The sequence below is a fragment of the Aythya ferina genome (genome assembly GCF_964211825.1).
Source record: "Aythya ferina genome assembly, chromosome: 14".
NCBI classification, from domain to species: domain Eukaryota; kingdom Metazoa; phylum Chordata; class Aves; order Anseriformes; family Anatidae; genus Aythya; species Aythya ferina.
Window position 1 is genome coordinate 3,159,140 of NC_140312.1, and position 22,499 is coordinate 3,181,638.

General features: G+C 47.6%; 1 protein-coding gene across 1 annotated transcript; it reads left to right on the forward strand.

The window, feature by feature from the left end:
- The first annotated feature begins 79 nt into the window (after nt 1-79).
- On the forward strand, nt 80-22,477 carry PCBD2 (pterin-4 alpha-carbinolamine dehydratase 2). Its single transcript, XM_084535933.1, has 4 exons — nt 80-235; nt 2,262-2,393; nt 20,062-20,142; nt 20,732-22,477. The coding sequence occupies exons 1-4, from the start codon at nt 143-145 to the stop codon at nt 20,825-20,827; spliced, it is 402 nt and encodes a 133-aa protein (XP_084392059.1). The 5' UTR covers nt 80-142; the 3' UTR covers nt 20,828-22,477.
- The last annotated feature ends 22 nt before the right edge of the window (nt 22,478-22,499 follow it).

The following is a 22,499-nucleotide window of genomic DNA, read 5'->3' on the forward strand; positions in this document are numbered from 1 at the left end:
CCATAAACCCAAACCCCCCCGGGAGACCTTCGTGGAGACAAATTTCGGCCAAAACTCCCCCAAAACGCCTCGGTGCCCGCTGCCGTCCCGCCCCCAGCGGCCCGGCTCCTCCCGCTGCCCGCAGGCGGCGGGGCTGGGGGCGATGCGGGGCGGCGGGGCCGGGCTGCGGCTGCTGCTGGGAGCCGGGAGGGCGGCGGGGAGCCGGGGAGCCGCGGCCGGCAGCGGGGCCGCCATGGTGAGGCCGGGCCGGGGCCGGGCGCTGTGGGGCCGCGCCGCCATCTCGGGGCCTTTCCTCCCTGTGTGTGTGTGTGTGGGTGTGGGGCAGCCCCAGCTGGGGCTGTTCTTTTAGTAGAATGACTGCGTGGCTAATTGGGCGTGCTGATGAATCCCCCTGTGGCCATCAGGCTTGGCTGTGCGGTGCTGTGTGGCTCTGCTGCTTGCGTGTTCCCTAAATCCTTAATTCTTGCTGCACCCTCGCGTGTTGCAGGCCCCTGGGCTTCACGCTGCTCTCCCAGCTCCTGCTGTGTGTCCGTGCCCTGCTGAAGCAGGTGGCTGTGGGCACAGCTGGCTTGGACGTGGTCGGAGCTGCCACGATCGGCGTGCACCCGAGGCTCCATCACGCTCCGTATTTATATCACGGGGGACATGAGCAGGTTTAGGACATCCACGTGCCCCAGCGAGGCCGTGGGCAGCCGGCTGTGGTGTCCCCGAGGCCAAGCTGGTGACATCTCCCCTCCAGCCAGGGCACGGACTTTGTGCTGCCTCCTCCACGCAGCCCTGGACTTTGCGACCTCCAAAAATCTCCCCCCATGAGTTCTCTGCTGCGGGGTTCACCTTTTGCCAGAGAACAGCTCTCAGCAAATTTAGGCTGAGCTTCGGCAATACTCGCATGTGCTTGAGGAGTTCCTGCCTGCGCCTGCTGCTGCAGCAATGCCGCGTTCAGCGCTTGTGCTGCTGCAAGCCCAAAGTTAAAATTTGAAGCAAAAAGAGCCTGAATGGGCTCAGTGGGGTGCATAAAGCCCACCTCTTGTAAATGAGGCGTCCCACTGAGCGCAGACGATTGCAGTGATGCTGCCACGTATCTCTGTCCCGAATTATTGGTGAAAATGTTGCTCTTTGGCCATTGCAGAAGTTTCAATTATTTTCTCCATGCATCTGCTGTTAGCTCCTGCGAGGCTCCACTTGCTAATGGAGAAAGAGCTTCCAGTCTTGCTGAGGCGGCATTAATTGCGCTAATTTCTGCGCTGCCCAGGCTGACAGCACCACCTGGTGGTCTGGGGGCTGCCGCTGGGACCCGCAGCAGCTCCGAGCTGCAGAGCCCCGGCGGTGGCCTTGGGGTGCTGGGTGTGTTTTGGGGGTGCTGGTGCTGAGCCGTGACACCCAGCACATCGCACCTACCTGCAAGCCCTCTGAACGCTGCCCCAGCACGGAGCATCCTCCCTTTCCAGCCTTGCTTCTTAGCTTGAACTTGGGATCAGTCTGATCCCAAGTCTAACTCTCCACTCACACACTTGGCCTTGTCTGTGTCCCAGTGGCTTCAGGAGGGCTCCTTTTGTTTAAAATAAGGCATACCTGAACAAACGTGCTTTGCAGAATCGTGTGCTAATACCATTAGATTGTAACTTGTAATTGTATTATCATTTGTATTTCTTTCCACCCTTGGTTAAGAAGCTCTCTGTTGCTTTTAGTATTTCACCGTGCTTGCTATTTTTAAATCTATTCCTGCTTTTCTAGGAATAACAAAGTAGAAGTTGTGTATATTATCTATTATTGTTGTTTCTGCCTTTTAAAATTCAGATATCCCCCTGATACGCCTTTTAGCCTTCTAATTGTACATTTAGTGTATCATGTAAATAATCTCTAATCTATATGGCAAAGTGGAATAGCTGAAAATTAATTAAAGTACTACAGCATCTGGACAATTCAGATGAATGAGGTACTGGGCACAGGTATGCTGCTATCCGTGTTCATTGCCATGAAACAGCCTGATGCTCTTGTTTAGTTTGTCCAAAAACATTTATCCAAATTTAGCTGACCAGACAGAAGCCGTGCTTCTTGGTGTTATAAGTTACGTGAGTTAAGCAGCTCTCTGAAATTATAAAAAATAAAACACACTACAGTGAATTTTCCACCTCTTGCATCTTAAATGTTTACTTCGCTACAATACATCACTGTCATTTCATCATGTGGTTTTCTTATTGTTGTATAAAGGAACCTCAGTCTCAATAGTGTAATGGGTTTTATTTGTTTTTCTTTAATAGTCTTCCCAGTCTCATTGGCTGACAACAGAGGAGAGGAACCAAGTTTTACTGGATCTCAAAGCTTCAGGCTGGTCTGAGCTAGGTGAAAGAGATGCCATCTACAAAGAATTTAACTTCAAAAATTTTAATCAGGTAATTATTGTTATATACCACTTTTAATATAAAGGAAATATAATTGCTTCAATTTCCATATGGTTCTGATGGGAAAATATTTGTATTCTGAAAGCTGGGAGTATCCTGTTAGGGCCAGCCCTGTTGGGTTTGCCTCAGTGAATTGGTCTCTGATTCCAATCTCATTAGGTGGAGCAAATTAAATCCATTTTGTAATTGTTAACTAGATTTATTATTCTAACATTGTAATTTCTTGATTATAATATTAGGGTCAAGGTCAGGGTTGGTATTATGGGATTAGACAAATAATATTTAATCCTGATTTTTTTTTCATTACTAGCAGTCTCGAATTATTACTAGAAATACATAAACGTTGGATAGTGGTGTTCATTCTTTATTTTTTTGTGCAGAAAAAATGAGAAAAATGGGTAAAGACAAGAACACAAACTTTTGGGAAACAAGGTGGGAAAAACAGCACACATTTCACCTTCTAAGTAGAAAGGCAGAAGTCTGATATGTATTCTTGAATGAATTGTAGCTGATCTCGTGATGTCTTCGGTACAGCAGATTCCTGTTCAGACCCTGCCGGGTTTGTATTTGAAGTCCAAGTCCTGGCCATATTTCAAATTGTAAGAACGTGTCTGTGACATCGGTTACAAACTTTCTTTGGAAATACTGAATTTTGCTTGAGATTGCGTAAATTCAGTCTTCTGAGCAAAGTTGCAGAGAGTTATAATATGTTAACATTTTATTAGTAAGACAGGAGGGGAATGACAAAAAGCTAACTTTCTTATAATAACAGAAAACAGTAAGAGTGTGGAATGGATGGAGGACAATTCCCATTCTGCTTTATTTCTGAGAGTGCAGTGAGCACTTCCTTGGGTGGCAGAGGACACGCAGGGTTTTCTTAAGGTGATTGCTCTCCGAGGTGGCTCTTTTCTCCCCGCGGGAAGGACGTTGCCAGCTCCAGGCTTCAGGCCATGCCTTTTTCTGTGTGGAGTGACTGAGTGAGGTCCATTAATTTACGTGGCACTGCCTAAACCCAGACCAAGGTTTTTGGGAAATCCCAATGAGCTGGATAAACCATGATTTGTAACGCTGGCTGTGTTTGTGCTGTTCCAGGTTTGGGAAGCCCGGGCAGAAGAGAGCAGGTGGGAGCAGAGCTCCTGGGCTGCTCTGAGCAGGGTGAAGGAAAATGAGAGAATAACGGCAGGGAAACACAGCCCAGGAGCTGGTCAGTGAGCACAGACAGAGCCCTGGGCACATTTGTCCTGGATCGCACTTCAGTCCTGAGGGCTTGTTATAGAACAAACAAAACCCTATCAACTAATTCATAAGGCAACGCAGATGGGGAAGTCCATGAGAGGGAGCTCACATGAAACCTTGGGGAGGTGCAAAGGCAGCTCAAGGAGCTGGAACCACCAGGAGGAGGACAGCACGCTCGACATGATGAGATAGACTTGGCAATGCAGGGTGGGAGGTTTGGCCCTTGTGCTTCAGATATTCATGAAACGCTGTCCCTGCCAGCACACGGTCAAAAATCTGTTGGTTCAGCACAACCATAGTTTTATTCTAAACTTAATGAAAAGTGTTTTTGCACGCTGTAAGTAAAGAAGTTGATTTGACAGGATGGACTCAGGCAGTGTGCCAATGGACAGGTCAAGAGACAAGGCAGGGGGGCCCACCAGCAGATACCTAGAAATCTTGCTGCTTCAGTAAAAACCTAGAAAGTTGTTGGGTTTCTTCTGACTGTATAGATTGATCCTATGAAATAGGTAGATATTCTTGGTCTTCCTAACTTGAAGATTGATGAAGCGTTTGCCAGTATACAAAACTGAGTATGCTCGGTAAATTAAGAAGTATACATGAATACCTCTAACGTGTCATCTTAGAAATGGTACTCAAAAAAAAAAAAAGCCACTTGAACTGCTTGGAAGGTGTTGGTGCAGTCTGTGCCATTCCTTGGTGCCCTTCACAGGCATCATGCTGGGGCCATCAGAGCCCACCTGGGCTTTCTGATATGGGGGCAAACCAGAGGCAGGTCCTCTGTGTGCCTCCAGTTAGGATCGAGGCTTTTAGGTGCAACTCCTTTTATTTCCTGTAGTAGGTTCTCTGTTTACAATATCTAAAGTGTGAGTATTCAGGAGACGTCAGAGCACTGAGAAATGTTATTTCCTCAGTGGTCTTCCTTCTGCTCGTTGCAGATGGCATAAAATCAGGTGTGTAAAAATCCGAGTAGTGGAGCTGACATGAAAGGTATTTCAGATTTATGCTTTGCAGATGATATTGGTATGATTAATGTATTCATTGCTTTTTTTATTGCTTCTCACAGATAATGTTCATGATGCATGGAAAATTCTGTGGCTTTAAAATCTATGCCAGGTTTACAAAGTCTGTGTATGTCAACAGATGTTAAGAATATAAACACAACTTTTATTATAAAGTCCTGCAAATGTGTAGACATGAACTTGGTTTATGTATATTATTTTCAGCATGAGAATGAAATGAAACTTCTGTGAAACAAGAGTTATTTAGATTCCTGAAGCTTTCAGGCTGAGATTAGCTCGGTTAAAAGCGATCAGAAATGGGCTGTCTTTTTAACAACTGACAAGCTAATGACACTTCTGGCTTATGGAATTATTTTGTAACACAGAGCTTGAAACTGCTGATGCTGTTTGTTAGTCTGAAGATACATTTTCACGAAAACGGGCTTTGGAGGCACAATTCCCTAAAACAAGCTGGAAAGCGGCCTGAAGCCCCCGTTGGAAGCTGTTTGTGAGCTGTGGGCACCCACTGTGCACCGATCCTGGGTCCTGCTCCTTCCTGGGCATGGCTGGTTCCTCTCCCACCGTGGTGGTGCTGCTCGTGTCCCTTCCCCGTCCCCTGCAGCTTGCCCCTGAAGCATGGTCATGTCGCCAGACAAGGATTTTCTGCATCCTCCCCAAAGATCCATGTTCTGTCTTCCTTTAGGGTTAGGTAGGCTTGTGGTGGGTATGTGCTTGTAGAAAATACAGAATGTGCTGAGTAGAGGGAAGAAATACAAACACAGCTCAGCTGTAGGAGAACACGTTGCCTGGCTGTGCTGGCCGTGTTGATGTGCCCGTTCCGCCTTACCCACGCATCGCTTCTTGGTTTTCCTCTGCTCTTCCTGTTCTCTCTTGTAGGAGGGAGAATCTGGCCCCTGAAATGCGTTGCAGAGAGCAGTTGTGGGGAGAAAGGAAGAGCAGAAGAAGTTGCCAAGGCTTTGGGGCCTCTTTTTGCCATCAGGAGGGTGTGCTGTAGAGCCTGCATGGCCCTGGGTGATGGACACAAAACGTTCACCTCCTGTCTGTAGGGTGAGCCCTCTGCAGCATTCAGAATAGGGACAGAAATGCAAGCAACCTCTGGTGGTGCTGCTGGGATCCCAGACAAGAAACTGCAGAAACTTTAGGGCTAAATGTTAAGAGTTGATCATCGAGGGAGGGTGGCGTGCTGCAGATCTCAGAGTCCTGGTTTGGATCTCAGGAGTTGCCGTGAGTTTCCCCAGTATGTCAGTTCAGCACGCTTTGGGAGGAGTGAGCAGTCAAAGGGGACAGACCTCGCTTAAAAAAAGCAGAATTTCTGCTGAAAATGCCATGCCTTCCTGTTTGCACAAAGTGCATTTAGAAGTAATGCAAAAGTTCTGTTGAAAGTCTCCTGAAAAGTTTCTTGCACGGTCTCTGCGGGCAGCGGTGATGCCTGCGGAGCAAGGAAACTGCTCTGTGAGCAGTGAAACAGCTGAGACCTGGGTTTCGAGGGATTTGTCCTCCCGGCCCCTCTCCTCCATGGCTTTTGCCCCAGCTCTGCGATACCTCCAGCTCCTCTCATGCGTTCCCAGCTCCGTCTCTGCGGCAGGTTGGGGTCCCTCGTCCCTCTGCTCATTTTCGCCAGACCCGCAGGAACATCACAACGCTGAGACTTCCATGGTTCTTGTCAAATTTGGCTGGATTTGGCTGGAGGGCTTAAGGGGCAACTGCCTGTGTGATTGCATTTCCTTAGGTAATCACGCCAAAGCAGAAAATGCAGTTAGGAAATTACGAAGGTGGGCATGTTTGCTGATGGCCAGGTTCAGTATTTACAGCTGCTTTCTTTTACTGGGTAAGTTTTTAATTAAAGTTTTTGTTTTTTTTTTTCTCCTAAATTTCACATAGGAAGTCTCTGTAAGACCTCTAATGTCATTTTGTGAAATGGCAGGAAATCAAACGTTCTAAGACTTTTTTAGGGTTATTTTAAACGTGTTTTGTGTTTTGGGGATGCAGGACACAGGTGAAGGATGAGCCTGAGTGGAGATGACAGTGAGGAAACGCTCTGGAGGATGGCTCGGGGAGGGCGGAAGCACGTGTTTCATTGCAGTTGGGCAGCCTTGTCTTTTAAGAGCTTACTTAAAGATGTGCAAAAAATTTGGAGCTGTTAAATAAATTATTATTCTCCCTTTGCACGTCCTTTCCAGCGTTGCCAGCTCTCTAGCAGGAATCGGTGCTGTGCCCGTGCTCCAGCTGGAGCTGTGCTGATACTTCCCTTTTCTCCTCCGGCACGTTGCTTTGTCCTCTGTGTTGATCAAAGGTATTGGAAAATTTGTTTTTATATGTGTAGGCAGTGGATTTCATTGCTGCTTTATGGACATAATCTTTTGGCTGCTTGGCTGAAATATGTCCACGCCTTTTACGTATTGAAAACATAATAGCCTTTAACCTACAGTCTGCAGAGTTAAAATGAATTTCATGTAAAATATTCGGTTGTGGGCCACATCTCCAGCTTTTTATATGCCACAGTGGTCTTGTTTTTTTTTTTTTTTTTTTTTTTTCTTCTCCATTGTCTGATAGTGAGGTCATTTTCAGTCCTCTGAGAAATTTTATTCCCAGCCAGATGCGGGCCATATATTAAAAGTAGCACCTGTGGCTAATATCACAGCAGCTTACCATAAATTTACATGGTAACTAGGATTATATCTGTCAAGACTGTTAAAAAATGTCTAGATTTAATTTGATTTCCAGTATTGAAGGAGCTCTCCAACATTTTGCTTCATAACTGTATTTTAAAAGTTAAAATCACTCCATTGTTAAGTTTTATAGCACTCCCAGTGCCCATTAAGTTGATTTGTTAAATGGAGGTCAGAATAAAGCAAGTTGGCTACATTAGGATCGGAAACCAACCCATTTGTGACAAATTTAGTCCTCGCGTGTGAATCTTCTCAAAGCCTGGGCACTGATTGGTTTCAGGTGTGGCTCATGTCGGTTGTGGTTAGCCTCAAGGAGCGAGCAGCCTGCAGAGCTGCCCCTTCTCATCAGCTTTGGTAATCAAAGGATGAGCCCCTTTTCATTTGTTCGGGGGGGAATTTGCTGTTTTTCACATAGCGTTTGTCTCCTTGCCCCCCTCTGCTAGAGTTCTGCCTTAGGTTGCCTGTTGAATGAAAAGAATCGATTTTATTTTTATCCGCCTAGGTAGGTGCTGTTTTTCATATACTCCTTCCTAAACCGCTTCGTTTTCCATTATCCTTTGAGTCCTCTCCCATATGCCGTGATTTGTGCACCTGCAAAGTTATGAAAGTATTTCTTTTGGTAGTTACGTTGGTCGCTGACTTCCCTGCGTTTATGAATACAATAACTGATTGGCAATAAATCAGAATTATTTACGAGCGGCTTTACAGAGTGGAGAAAATCTTGGTATCTGAAAATAATGAATTTCTGGCGTATCTGCCCGCTGACATTTTCCTTTATTGGAAACCGATAGTGAAATTCTTGGGACTGGCAAAGGTTAACCTGTGGGCTAAACCAGCAAGAGCGAGCTGGTGCCTGTGGGCTGAGGGGATAGCACCCAGGGTCGGGCTGGGGGTTCAGCTGTGGGCCTGGGACCCCATCCATCCATCCATCCATCCATCCATCCATCCATCCATCCATCCATCCATCCATCCATCCCCTGCACCAGGCTGGGTGCTGGTGCCTGGAGGTGCCGGGCAGGTGGATCATTTGCAAGCAGAACAATCTCCATCCTCAGCTTTAAAGGAGGAGGAGGTGGTGCCTGTCAGCGTGTCCTGTTTCCAGTAACACTTCCAGTTTAGCCAGCAGCGAGTGTTTTTTCTCCTGATGAGCAATACTGCAAAGCCACAGCGGTGGAAATGTGCTGTTGGGTTGCACCTAGGCAGAAAGTAAATCCTTGGTGCTGGGAGTTGGGAAACACCGGATTTATTTTCATCTCAGGGCACAAAAACATGTGTAAAGTCAGCCTGTGCTCCAGGATATTTTCAGACGAATGTTTTGCACTTGGCAATGTTTTTTTTCTGTTTTAAATGAAGTTGCTGTAGTGCATCAGCTGCCTCGTGTGTCTTTTAAAGTCCTTGTCAGTCCAGCCTCCCCTTCCATGCCTGGGTATTGCCGTAAGACCCGCTTCGTTTTAGCCCCGGTGTGTGCATCAGTCGGGTGTCACTGTGCCCGGTGCCTCGGCTCTCCTCTGAGCAAGGTGGGCTTCTCGGGAGCCATCCCCTCCTTTCAGCCCCTTCATCCAAGTTCTGTAACGTGTTGGGGAGCTGCTGCCTGGCTGGGGATGTCCCCTCCTCGGCCATGGTCCCATCACGGTGCTGTAAGAACTTGAAGGCCGGGAGCAGGCCCGTGGCCGGATGCCACCTCCCAGGGTCGCATGAGTGACGTCTGCTGATCCTTCCCTTGGACCTAGCCACAATTAGGGATGCTCATGTCCTTGATGAGCTAAGTCACGGCTCTCTGGAGACAAAACCCGTGTTTTATGGCTTATAATCATCGGGGGTGGTGGCGATTTCTAATCGCTGTGCCCGGCAGACTTGTTGGGTCTTGACTTAAGCAGGCCCTGCCGACGTCTGTCCGGCTGACTGCCGGGCTGCTCTCCAGTTGGCTTCCCTTAAAAGATGGATTTATTATCACTTTAGTAGAAATTATGACAGCGTTTGCTTGCTGCTTGTTCCAGGCATTACGCTGTAAGCGCAAATAGGAATTATTTGTCCAAGTGCCTTGTGGGTTTCGCAAGGCTCCTTGTAGATCCGAAGGGGAAGAAATGTTTCTCCCTTCTCTCAGCTGTGTGTTAGGCACACGGTGACTGTCCCCTCTGTCTGAGGTTCAGAATTAAGTGCAATAAATGTTGGAGCAGCCACACGGGCAGGGCCACCGTGTGCCTGCACCCAAATGCAGCAAGTGTGAGCAGGTTGGTGCTGGTCACTGGAATTTGGGCTCCCTCCTGCTACCTGCCCCGGGTCCAGAGGAGGACTCACGGAAGAAGATGCTCAGCCAGAATAACGCTTTACCTTTTCTCTTAGGGAAACCTCATGTCTTGTAACTCCTCGTGCATTAAAATGTATGTTTACAGGGGTGCTGGAAAGATGCTGATTAAGTGCAAGTAGCACATCTCTCCCTCTTGGTTGCTTAACTTTCTGCGTCCCCATGCCCTGGGATGATGCCTGGCTACATTTCCAAGCCGTAAGTTGCTTTTTGCAGTTTTCCCACTTGCTCACAGCCGCTCCACAAAACAGCACGAAGGAAAGACGTGCTTCGGGATGCTACCCTCTGCCACTGTAATTCCAAACGGACTCTGGCTGGCAGAATAAAACAAAATAAGATGGCAGCGCACCTATTTAAAAATTAACCATTACTTGCCAAAAGCACATCAGACCCACTTAGCGGACATCCGTTAATCCGGCGGTTAGCCGTCCCGGGCTTTAATGCACACTGTTTTACACGTTAACGGTTTTGAAGTCGCAGGCCAGCGCTGACCTTTCACATCTGCTGCTCTCACAGTAGGAATCTCCACTCGCTGCTTCCTGTCAGGGCGGATTAGAGTGACGAAGCCCAGCGCTCGTGCTGGCTGCAATTTCGTTTTTGATCAGAATTATTTCTTTCACAAACAATCACATTTGCTAAAATGTTACATCTGCTCTGAAAAGCCACTGGCAGACCCACAGTTTATCAGTGTGATGTGAGTATAATTTTTCATTCGTCTTTCATAAAGCTGTAAACCAGCTTCAAATGGGGAGAACTTCCCGTCCTCCCTTTCCCCTCTCCCTGCTGCCCTTTTTCTTCCTTTAACTTGGTTGGGCTGAAGATGACAAGTCGCGTGTATTTTGAAGACCATGGACTGGTGGATGGCTTATTGGGGCTGAGCGAAGAGCTTGCCCCGTGCTGAGTCAGGTTTGGAGTCCTCGTTCATTCATTTCAGGGTCTGGTGTGAGATTTTCCTTGTGCTGCGATGAGAATGGCACAAGGTGCTCACATCCATGTCTGTGCAGGACCAAGGGATACCTTGATGGGAGAGGCTTTATTCCGTGGTACAAGAGGTGGGTGCCTGCAGTGAGCAGAAGTCCCCCTGTCTTTACAAGCTCATTTCATTGTGTTTAGGCATGCTTCTTTTAATGCCCCATCTAATGGAGAAACAGAGCTGTGCAGTGGATTTCCCTTCATGATGTGCTCGTATGAATTTCTAAAAGAAATTCGATGTTCACTAAAGGACCAAGAATTTGCCTGCTCTTGAGCCCATCTGCCTGTTTCCAGATGCAGGGATGTACAAAACGGGCTGGGTTCCCCAGGGGAACCCTTAGGAAACAAACAGCCAACGGGAGCACCCATGGGTCCTCTCAAAATACAGCACCTTGAATGTACCCTGCTGCTTCCAGGGATGTGCGTGGGGCACAGGGAGGGCTGAGGACCGCAGAAAGTGTTAAACGAGGGTTGTGTACTTCTATCCAAATCGTTGGCAGTTAGCAATCCTTTTTTTAATAACGCAGCTTCACGTAGCTCCCTGTGTCCATTTCTCTGCTCCCTGCACCAGCCGTTCTTCCAGCCACCCGGGTGCAGGAGACGAAGTACAGGTTGGGGTGCTCGTATGGACCTCAGAGGTTTCATCACACCGAGAGAGGTTTCATCACATCTCTCCTAATAAAAGAGGCATACAAGCCTGCAGACTTGCTCCCACAGTACCTGAGGATGTTTTCAGCAGCTCAGCTGGGTAAAATCCCTGAGTAGACCCGCAGGCAGTGGTTATTTGTGGTATTTCACGGCTTTGGGTCCTTTAGGCTCTGGCTTGGCCAGGAGACCCCTCCAAACTCCTTCCACCTCTGTCGTGATTTCTTCTGTTGCATGTGTGAATTGTTGACCTCGTCTTTAAAAAACACAAACCAAACCAAAAAAGCTCACAGGGCAGTGGTAAGAGGGTAGTGAAGGATGATAGGATTGTGAGACCAGCTGCTGCTTTTCTTAATCCATCATAAAGCAATGCCTTTCTTATCACTCTTTGATGTTTTCTTAGGATCATAAATGGCAGAGATTTAAAGGATTATCAGCGGCAGGATATGATTGCCCTTGGATACTCAGCAGAGAATATTTTGTATATTAAACTGGTAGTATGTGTAATCTTGGCCAAAAGACCAAGGAAAATTTGGTCTGAGCGCTTCTTATTGTTATCAGCAGCATATATGGCATGCAAACCTCATTTTCGTGTCTACAGAATGAAATCATCCCTTCGCATACAAGTCAGAAGCAGCATTGGGTAAAAAGAGGAGAATTTTGTTCCACTGTAGCCGGGTCTGTTCCATCCAAAGAGCGGTGCGATGGGATAGTGAACTTCCCTGCTCTTTTGCACCAATTCAGGAAAGTTTTCCAGCAGAGAAAGCACCCGAGCTCTGTACAGGAGGGTTTGGGGACATTGTTGAAGTTGGGGTATCGCTTACTTTGGTTCTCATTTGCTCTGCTAGAGAGCAGCTTTGTGGGGTGGGCTGGCACGGCGTGGGCACGGCTGTTTTTCTGCCTCTTGGTGTGCAACAAGAAGCCCCTACGGGAGCGGAGACGTGGCACGGGTCCAGGGGTGGGAATGGAAAAGGTGGGAGCTGGGGGCTGCCGGCATCTCGCTGCTAGTTTATTTTTCCAGTGTTTGCTGTGACAGCTTCATTCAGCTAGAGTTTTGATTTGCTGGGCCAAACATTTGTTTTAACAAGTAAAATTATCATTGTTCTTTCAGTTGCGCAGCCAAGAGAGTTTATTATTTTAAGTTACTGATTGCTTTAGCAGGTGCCCAGTTAATGGGGGCTTCGTTGTATTATTTGATGTTTATAGGCTGGGTGCAAAAAGCTCATTTAGGAAAATCACGTTTTGTGAAATTGCCGTTTTATTTGGTGTAAACCTCCTAAGTGCAACCTTCACATTCCTTGTTTGAGCTGGAGGATTTCTTCCCCGTTCCAGTTCAGTCCTGAAACCTCTGATTATTTTCTGTCTTTTTCCTGTGTTGAGCAAGTAAGAATGATATTAAGGAGAAGGACAAGTGGAGCTTGTTAAAACTGGGTACAGATCTCTAAAATCCAACTGAACCCAATTTTTGAATAAATAAAATAATACTTATGAGGCTATGTTTGCCTAGTACTGAAGGAGCTGGAACTGCAATAATAATTTTAAAAAGGCATTTATTTAGAATGCTTCCATATAAAGTAATACATCACAACTGCCATGTATGAAAACCCTTGGAATTATGTCTGATTTTAGCTGCCGTGGCTTTGACGCTGAAGCTGCTACGATGGGATTAATTTAGCGGCGAGTGAACAAAGTGCCACTAAACTTTTTTTTTTGCTCCCTCCTGTCATTGATCTGCGTTCACCCTGAACCAGTTGACTTCCACCTGGAGGCACCCAGCGTTACTGGGACTGGGAGATGTGCCGAGCTTAGGGTCGGGATGGGCACCACGATGGGACCGTGGCTGTGACACGTGTGAGGATCAGCTCTGCCCCAGGGGGATAGCATGTTCTGGAGTGCCCTTGTCCCAGCTCTGGCTGGGATTTTAAATTCAGGACTTCCACGCATTTTGCAGTAGACTTTACGGGCAACTGTAATTGCTTTTATGTGTCTGCAAGCACACGATGCGATGTGGCTGTGCTGAGCCTCGAACCCTTCGTCCCTCACAGAAAGAAGTTGTAATGCTGGTTTAAGACACCTCACTTCCACTCTGTTGAGTTTATAAATCTTTTTGGTGGATTAGGTGATTAACTTGGGCGTGAAGTCTGTTCCCTGAATCACTGCGCGCATTATCTGCTGTCTGTTGGTGAAACCCAGGTGCAATCACTTACTGTAATAAAAAAGGAGAATGGGAAAAATGATCCCCGGCGCTGCTGGAAAAGTAAAAATGTGACAAGGAAGAGGGGAACAGATGTACCATTTCGTATCATCTTGTCACCAGTCAAATAGGCCCGAGCTCAGCAGTTAGGAAAACGCTGACATAAGCCAAAGATAAGGCTGGGATTTGTGGGGCAGATGCCGGGCGAGCATTTCACGCAGGCAGCGGACACGAGCAAAGGCTCGAGCCAGGGGGGCAGGTCGGGGCTCTTACACCTTCCCCTGACCCTTTATCTTCCACTGACTCCCTGTATCCCTTGGCCTCCATGGAAAACGTGTATTTTAGGGCCTCGGATGGGGCAGGTTAGGCCTGCACCTGCTTTATGGCCGGCTGATGGCACCGCTGAGGTTGATGCTGGGCTCGGAGGAGCAGCTCGGTGGAGGAGCTGCTTGGTGGAGCATCACACCACCACACCTGGTCGGGGTCGCCCCAAACTCCCCGTGCTGCCGGCGGCTTTCCTGCGGCCGGGATTGCCGAGGCTGCCGTCTGTCATCTCCTGCGGCGCTTGACATTGTGCCGGTACCTGCGTGAGCGAACGCCCCCGCCCCGAAAGGCCATGCCTCAGAGCTCCGGCTCTGCTCGCCTCCATTTATTCTTCATGTTCTTCAAATTGGTAAATCATATGACAATAAACAGAAATACCCTCGATGAAGAGAGAAGGGGAAACTGTTGTTTATCTGGTCAGGTGGTTTAGATTAGCAGTGATGCTGGTCTGTATTATGTTACTTTAAATCATAGTGTCCCAACAGGACATAAATTATGAAGATTGTTACAGTATGTTTCATCCAATGTAAGATCAACAAATTGGAATAATTTTTTTATAGGAAAATCAGTGCTTTGGCAAGGTTATTGTTGAAGAATTTAATTTAACTTGAGCTTTGCTTGCATTATTTCTTAATATATAAAAACTATTTGCATAATGTATGAAGTATAAACATTTTTAGAATCAAAGGCAGGAATGCCTTTTCCAAGATTACATAGAGTGGCAAACTACTTAGAATAGATCAGTGTTTGTGCTTTTGCTGTCAAAAATGTTTGATATAGAGCTGGCTAGCTAGTTTCTTCACCGACATAATTGTAAACAAGTGTTGGGAGACAGACCCCGCGTTCTTTGTGCAGCACAGTGTAAAGGTTTTCACATACGCTGCCGCAGATCTAACGGCGAGCTTGGAGAGCAGTGTTTACAGCCACCATCTGAATATAAATAGGTAACTTTTTTTTCAGAGAGCAAAGCAACGTTTCACGTTTGTATAAATGATGTGTGCAGCTAAGCATGGGGGATGTGAGCAGTCGGCTGCGGGTTGTAAAAGGGTATTGTAAATGCAGGAAAGTGCAGACAATTAAGTTGGGATTTTTTTTATTTTTTCTTTAAATTTTTTGAGGGGTTTGCTTTTTGGTTTTGTTTTGCTTTGTTTCATACAGCTTCTTTATGGTGACAGCAATGGTAACCCAGCACAGGCTAGTTTGTCTGTGGCGCTCCACTTCACCTTTTCCCTTTATCGGTGTCCTTCAGGGCTGTGCTTGCTCTTGTCCCAAATGCTGAGCACCACTTGGGCAAGGGGAGAGCTGCCTGCACTCACAAGGTTTTGCTGCTCAAGCCGCTAAAGAGGAGAAAAAGCCTTTTCTCCACAGTTTGCTGGGGGCTGTTGCCCTCCCGGCTCCTGCTGGGGATGGAGAGGATGGGGACACGCGGCCACAGCTCGCAGCTCCCCCAGGACGAGATGGGGACGTGGTTTGCCCGGCTCCAGGCAGGCAGGTGAGGGGCAGAGGAGCAGTTCTCCAGGACGTGCTGATGCAGGGCATGTTTGCAGGAAGGGCTGAATCACCTGGAGTTTAGCTGTGGTTTGGGGCACGGTCTTGTTGTGGTTTGGGGCACGGTCTCGTTGGGTTCTTACACAGGATGGTGCTGCATGAAACAATGGTAAAAGGGGGAAAGAACAATGCAAATGCATTCCCCTGGTTCATGTGGTGTGTGAATCCAGGCAGGACGAAAGCCCCAAGGCCAGCCAGTTCCCTGGGGTGGTTCACACAAGCCAGTGGTGCCAGCAGGAACCAGTCCTAGACTGGGCACGTGGCTTTGAGACTGAATGACTGTCCTCGTGTGCTGCCTTCCCTTTCTCAAACATTACTTAAACACTCTTCCTTATAAGACGATTTTTGCATATTTATAAGTTAGAAGTATTTCCTAATGGAGCAAGTAGACCAAAAATAAAACAAACCGTGGGTTTTTCTGGTGAGCACACCACAAAACGTCATGAGGTTGAGTTAAAGCCTCGTGACTAGCTAAACATTGCTTACTATAGCTTGCCATCAAAGAGCTTTTCCCTTGTCTCTGCTGACCCATAGCTCGCCAGTAGGTAGTAATGGAAGCTGGCTATGTGCAAGCTTGGGAATGAACCTTAATGATCTGCGTTTATTGTTGTAAGTGTCAAACTGCCGAGGAGAACACGTGCTACGTGCTGCGCACAGGGGTATTTTTTATTTGGGTGAATGGAAAGCAAATGTGCAAAGAGCAGTCGTCTCTTGCCATGTATGACAGCACCGCCGTAACTTGTTTTATTTATTCCTTTCCCACTGATAAATGGTACAGACGCAGCCCGGATGGGTGGGGAAGGGAAGACAGGTAGCCCTCACACTACGCAAGGTCAAGGTTAATGCTACCTCCAGCGTTATAATGACAGATGGGAGGCAGAAACCTTAATGTACTCGTGATTAGCATATGGTTTCCTTGGCTGAGCGTCTGAAGGATTTAGGAAGCCTGGGTACTCTCTTTGTAGCTCGCACATTTTAAAACAAATAAATAAAAAACCTTGCATGGTTCCACTGTTGAGCCTTTCGGCTGTTTTTCTTGAATATCTCCGTTTTCGAGGCAAGTACTGTCAGCTGCTAGCTCTGGAGGTGCACGGCGGTGATCGATCACTGGGGACGCGCCGCGCGGTGATAAATTAGCACGACACATCGACCTGCGCCGCTTTGATGTAGAACTCATCAAGATAATGTTGGCAAGTGCCGTACAAAAAGCAGCACGTTTAAAAAGCATTAAGACGAATGGATTCCTCGCTTAAGAAGTGTGAGAGGAAGAATAATAGCAGATTAGCTCTGGGATCCCGCGATTCTCCCGGAGCTGCTAAGCGCGGCGCGGCGCAGAGCGTTGGATGGAATTTCATCTTTCCTCCCACCGCTGAGAGCAACGCAGCCAGCCCTGGTTTTCCCATTCTCAAGCAACAGAAGTCGCGTTAAGTCTTATTTTGTGATAGCAGTGTGTTTTGTCACTTCCCAGAGCGGTTTGGCCAGCCCTGAAACACCCTTTGAGCAAGATGTGACAGCTGCGTTTTTTTAAAGTTGTGGGTTTTCTTGTTTGTTTTGTTTTTTACTTTATTAGACTAACTTACTCTTCTGAGAGTGGCTCTGATTTTTATCTCATGGAAGCACTGTGGCTGCTAGTGTTTCAAAACTATTTTAGCAGGGATGCTACGACTGAAACACCCATAGTTTTCAGTTCTTTTACGACCTGAAAAGACATGAAGGAAAGAGACGTACCGCACACCTACGGCATCTCCTTGGCAGTTCGGAGTTGCTTCCCTCCTCACTCCCGTACTGCTCTTTCTGACTGGCTGCAGGGATTCTGCTCTCTTCCATGACTTTGGTGATGTGGTGAACTTCCTTAGGGTAACCTGTATGTCCAGGTCTTACTTCAGCCAGAATGCCCTAAAAGGTTTAGGCTGGAAATACCCACCAAATAGACCTGTTACTGAACTGTCCGTATAGTTTATAGTAGTTAAAACAGCAAACTCTCTTTAAATGCTTCTTCATGGCTTCTAGAAAATGCACCAATCCTTTCTTGCCCCTCTTTCTCTTTCTTTTTCAAGGAAAGGTCTGAAAAAGTTCCCGTTGGTGGCTGAGGGGCTGCAGAAGTCTGTTGTTAATACAGAGAAGCTCGTGATCACGTTGTGCCTTACTGGTGTAAGCAAAGTACTTGTCCCACTTTCATCAAGAAATGTGTGATGGTCTGATAAATTTTGCCCACCAATGCAGTCTTGACAATGATCTTGCACTGCAGACTGCTTAATAATTTTCATTATTTTTAATTAAAGTTGAAGAAGTGCAGACTCCTGCTCAAATTAAGGTTGGTTGTGTTGCCGGAATGTGGTAATTACTTTAATTGATCACAAGATAGTTTCCTTGATCACCAATTAGACCAAATTACCGATCAAGTTTCAAGACGTGAAGAAATGTCCAAACTGATTTTATGTAATAGTGTTTTCATATCTAATCAAGCCTAAATATCTTTTCCTTCCAGAGCCAATTGTATTTTCTCAAAGCAAGGTTACGGCTCTACAAATACAAAGGTGATTCATAAACAATAGCGTTCCAATTCATTTAATTAGCAGAGGAAGCATTTAGGACCTTAATGGAGATTGCGCTGGTGAAATTGCCCGCTGGAACTGTAGCTCATTTTCTTAGCGGGGAGATGCTTGCGTTCTGCGTAGAAATAAAATAAACTGAAATACGAAAAGTAAGTTGCTTGGGGTGGTTTGCAGCGAGGGAGAGCGGCGGGGCACGCACGCGGTGCTTTGTGCATGGCCCCCGAGGGTGCCAGGTGCCCCAGCTGGGACAGTCGTGGCTTCATGGCAGGAGCTGGCTGTGGAAGCCCTCCTGGTGGCACAGGGACCCTCGGCAGGGCACGTCGCCTTCACACCAGCACCCACAGCCCCAGGGGAGCGAGGAGAGAGGGGTTTGCTGGCCGGCGAGCAGCACGAAGGAAGGTTGCGGAGCGGATGGAGTGAGCAGGGTAGTTCGTGTGCCCAGCTCCTGCCTGCCTCCTGTCCGTGTCCAAGATAAGCGTCCTGCAGTAAATGAATCGCACTTGGCCCGTGTAACTGTGTGCGTGTGTGCACATGGATGAGCTGCTCATGTGGGTGGATGGAGGCTGGGAGAGCACACACAAACCCAGTCAGGTTTTTTGTAGGTTTAATCTGCTTTTTCCTTCGCTGTTTGTTTGTACAGAGGCAGCCTAGTTGCAGTGGCATCACAGTTTTAAACTTCTGGGAACCTTTCTGTGCATAGGCTGCTGCAGAAACGTACAGACTGTTGGAAATAACTTTGCTATTAAGACCATGGGAACTCCAAAATCATTTAAATGAAACTTGTTTTCGAACTGTTAATGCGTGCGTGTTCCCAATTGTCACTGCCTGGTGCACAACTTGCCGCGTTCTGCTTCAAAGCGCGCTGCCGAAACATTTGAAAATTTTTAAAAGTAATTGTTCACTCCGAGCAAAATTAAACTAAACAAGAGCTTCAAGGGAAGTTAGGTTTCCCGAATTTTGGAATGCTCTTGGGTCAAAGAAAAAAGCTTTTTAATTGCTGACAGTTTGGCGATTTCCAAATGACAAACCTCATTGGAATGATTTTCTCTGATTATAACGTTTGCATTCATTTGACTGGCAAAGTGACTCACAGAGTCATACTTCATCCAGGCACCGATTCTTTTTTTTTTTTTTTTTCTTAAAGGTTTTTGTAATTTGTGAGAGGAAAAAAGACTGAAACTATTATCAACCATTATATGTTATTCATTGACCACATGTTTGTTTGAAACAGCCATCGCTTGGTGGAATGTGGGCTATATACATTCTCTTCCATAAATTAGCACTAAAAACCTACCTAAATCAGGTAGGTCTTTGTTGAGATCGTTGTATTATAATATGAACCAGACTATAACGTGGATGTTACTTATGCTTTGCATGTTAATTGAGGTCCTGAACCCCGATGGATGGAGCGCAGCACGAACAAAGCCCATTGACTTGGAGGCGTTCTGCGCACGCACTGAGGCCCTTTGGGCCCCACTGTGTAATTGCATTCTTGATTTACATGGACATTCTCATTTTCTTTATAATGCAGCGATTTGCTCTTAAGCATTTTGGCAAGGGTACGCTATTATTTTCTTCTTGAGCCTGTGATAAAACCTGCATCCTGGGGGAAAGCGCCGTGCAGAATATAGGGGCGGAGGATTGGGAAACCTATTTTAACTCACTTAAGGTAAAATATTTTCTCATAAAGCAGAGAGGCAAAGCCACCTGCCACCTCTCTCCCTGCAAGTTAAATAAATAGCAAAAGAGTTCTGTGAAAGGACGTGGTTCTGGAAATGGTATCTGTCCAGTGCAGGACTTCTGTGGCGTGGCGCTTAATTAGAAATGGCGTTGGCAAAGAGGCAGCGAGGGAGGAGGGTTCTCGGGGTGGATGTTTAAAATCACTGTCGGATGCCAAAGGTAAAATCACTGCCCCCATGCAATGGCTTTGAGTCCTGGAGTAAGTAACGTTGAGCAGAGTGATTTACCGGGACCTGAAGGGGATGATTTTTGGCAGTGCAGAAACACATCGGTGGCTTCAGAAGGTGAGTTGCTCCTCCAACACACCTCAGAACGGGGTGCAGTAGTCTGGAGCAGCTCCAGCAGCTTTTGAGATCTTGGGGTGAGCCTTGATCAGCTTCTAGAGGAACTTCCATCAATGTCCTTGCAGGTGGAGGAAGGCTTTTTCCTCTCTGTTCTTTCTCTCCTAGGCTTTCGGGTTTATGACACGAGTCGCTCTACAAGCGGAGAAGATGAATCACCACCCGGAATGGTTTAACGTCTACAGCAAGGTAATGAACACATCTGCCAGCCCTAGCTGCCACCTCTGCAAGTTAAGGAGACCAAAACTCTGGTACATCCTCGGTGCCTGTTCTGTAGCTTATACACAATGGAAGAGAGAAGGGAACGGAGAGAGGCTGTGTCTTTTTAAAGGGATTTGAGTCGCTAAAGAGACAGAGATGGCACCAAGAGCCCATTTTTGGCAATTGTTTGCTGCCAGCTGCATGGTTCAGAGCTGGCAGCTAGCTAATCTGCAACAAACTCAACAATTTCGTCACCTCCAGGTGTAGCAAAACACTTGAGCCACAGACTCTGCTTGACCCAAATCCTTCATGATAAGTAGAATTTAAACATAAAGAACAAGTTATTTAATCAGACACCTCTCCTTGGGGAAACCCGGGGATGCTAAGCCAGTTTTAGTGTGTGGAGCTTTAGTCCTCAGGTTCTGCTGAGCCTCCTCACCTCCCACCTCCCCTGGGCGATGTGAGCAGGGGGACACAGCTCGCTCCCTGCACAGCCCCCGGGGCTCTCCGTGAAGCTCTGGCCTTGCTGCCTGCCGGGCTCAGCGCGGCTGTCCTAACACCTCTCTTTCCCTTTCAGGTTCAGATCACCCTCATTTCTCATGACTGCGGTGGGCTGACGAAGAGAGATGTGAAGCTGGCTCAGTTCATTGACAAAGCTGCTGCCTCCGTGTAACACAGGTGTAAGGAGTTTTAACACATCATCCGTCTGTATCTTGTATTTAATTGCTGTTCCTCACTGACTGTAACTGATTTCACACCCCCCTGGGAGGACAAGGGATTTTGTAAAGGGTGGTTTAGCTTCGTTTGCTTTTAAGACCTTTATCTGAGAGACCCCTCTGAATGTCTGAGCTTGTCCTTTTACACTGCTGGCACCACATGAGGACGTCGGGGATAAAACAGCAAAAAATTGGGTTTGAACAATCCTTTCCTAGAAAGCAAAAGAAGCTGCAGTGAAAGCTAGCACCCGGCCCCAAGTGTCCACATTCCCCAAGCCCAGCGGAGAGTCGGGGCTGGTGCCAGCTGCCCTACAAGCGTGCCCCACACCTCCCACTTCCATTTCTCAGTTTGCACACCCCTGTGCTCCAGGGGATGGGATAGGGGCCAGGCGGGATGCCCCCAGCCTACGGGCTTTGTCAGGGAAAAGTGACACTGCGTGCCGGGGAGCTGTCCCCGGCCTGAGATGCGGGGTCCTGCGCTGGAGGAAAAATTCCAGCTCTGCTCCAGCAAATAGCAGCACATCCCGGTGAGCTCCTGGCACTGGGACAAGTAAACGAAGTGCACTTGGGTGCTGTGCTGGGTCAGGCCATGGCCACGCGTTGCAGGACGGAGCTGTTATTTCTGCTGCAGTGCTCCTACCTGCAGGAGAGGAGGGGGAGCTTGGCCGGGCGCCCGCAGCCGCCGGCAGCGGAGGAAGAGGCATTAGCAGGATTCTTGCTAAGCTGGGCTCGGCTGAAGCTATGCTCACCCTCCTTGTAGCTGCAATTACTCACCGGGAGCCTTGTTCCGAGAGCGGCGGATCCCACCGACCAGCTTTAAAATAATTTCTTCCGCGCTTTCAAAGTCTTTGTTTTTATCCCCTGATCCCCGCCGGGACAGATTTCCCTGCCAGCAGGGAGATTTCAGCCCAAGGAAGGGCTGCAGCAGGGCCTCCCTCATGCTGCAGCCTGCAGCCGCGTGCCCTGCGAGCCCCTCGGGGTGCAGCCGCCAGCCTGACACCTGCGAAATGCCCAGCACATAGCTGGAGGGACACCGAAGGCAAGCTTACAAACTGCTGAGGAATGAGATGCGTGCCGAGGGGGCAGGCGCTGCCAAAATCTATATCGGGCGCGTGTGCGAAGTGTGTGGTCTCTCAGATATTCGGAGTGCAGAATGCCAATAGCTGACCCTCAGATGGCCGTGCCGGTAAAATAAGAAAGGTATTTTTTGTTAATCCTTAGCGAGCATACTGCCACATGCTAATTGTTAGCGGGAAGCAAGATGGAAGAGGTGGGGATTTGCCGGCGCTGACCATACTGGGGCTATCAAATCCAAAAGAAACCCAAATTCAGGCTGCGTGCTCAGATGTTCCGTGCTCCGAAGTGCCTTTCCCCACTGAGGCAGTGGATTTCCCTGATTTCCCTGATATGGTTTGAAATCGGTCGCTGTTGTGAGGAATGAGTGCAATTAAAACAAACAATCAGGCTGGGATGTCTCCTGTTACTGGTGGGGAAATGAAACGAGCTTCACCCAACGTTTTGACAATGTCTCTAATGAACTGTGAAAACTCTGTTGTTGGAAATTGATATATAATGCAAACGCTTTGAATAAAACCAATAAAATCAAATTCCTCCTTTGTAATTTGTTTC

What these genes read in the sequence shown, in the direction of transcription:
- PCBD2 (XM_084535933.1), top strand. Translation starts at nt 143, where the DNA reads ATGCGGGGCGGCGGGGCCGGGCTGCGGCTGCTGCTGGGAGCCGGGAGG. An exon ending in CCGGCAGCGGGGCCGCCATG is followed by an intron (nt 236 to 2,261) that starts GTGAGGCCGGGC and finishes TTTCTTTAATAG; the next exon opens with TCTTCCCAGTCTCATTGGCT. An exon ending in ACTTCAAAAATTTTAATCAG is followed by an intron (nt 2,394 to 20,061) that starts GTAATTATTGTT and finishes TTTCTCTCCTAG; the next exon opens with GCTTTCGGGTTTATGACACG.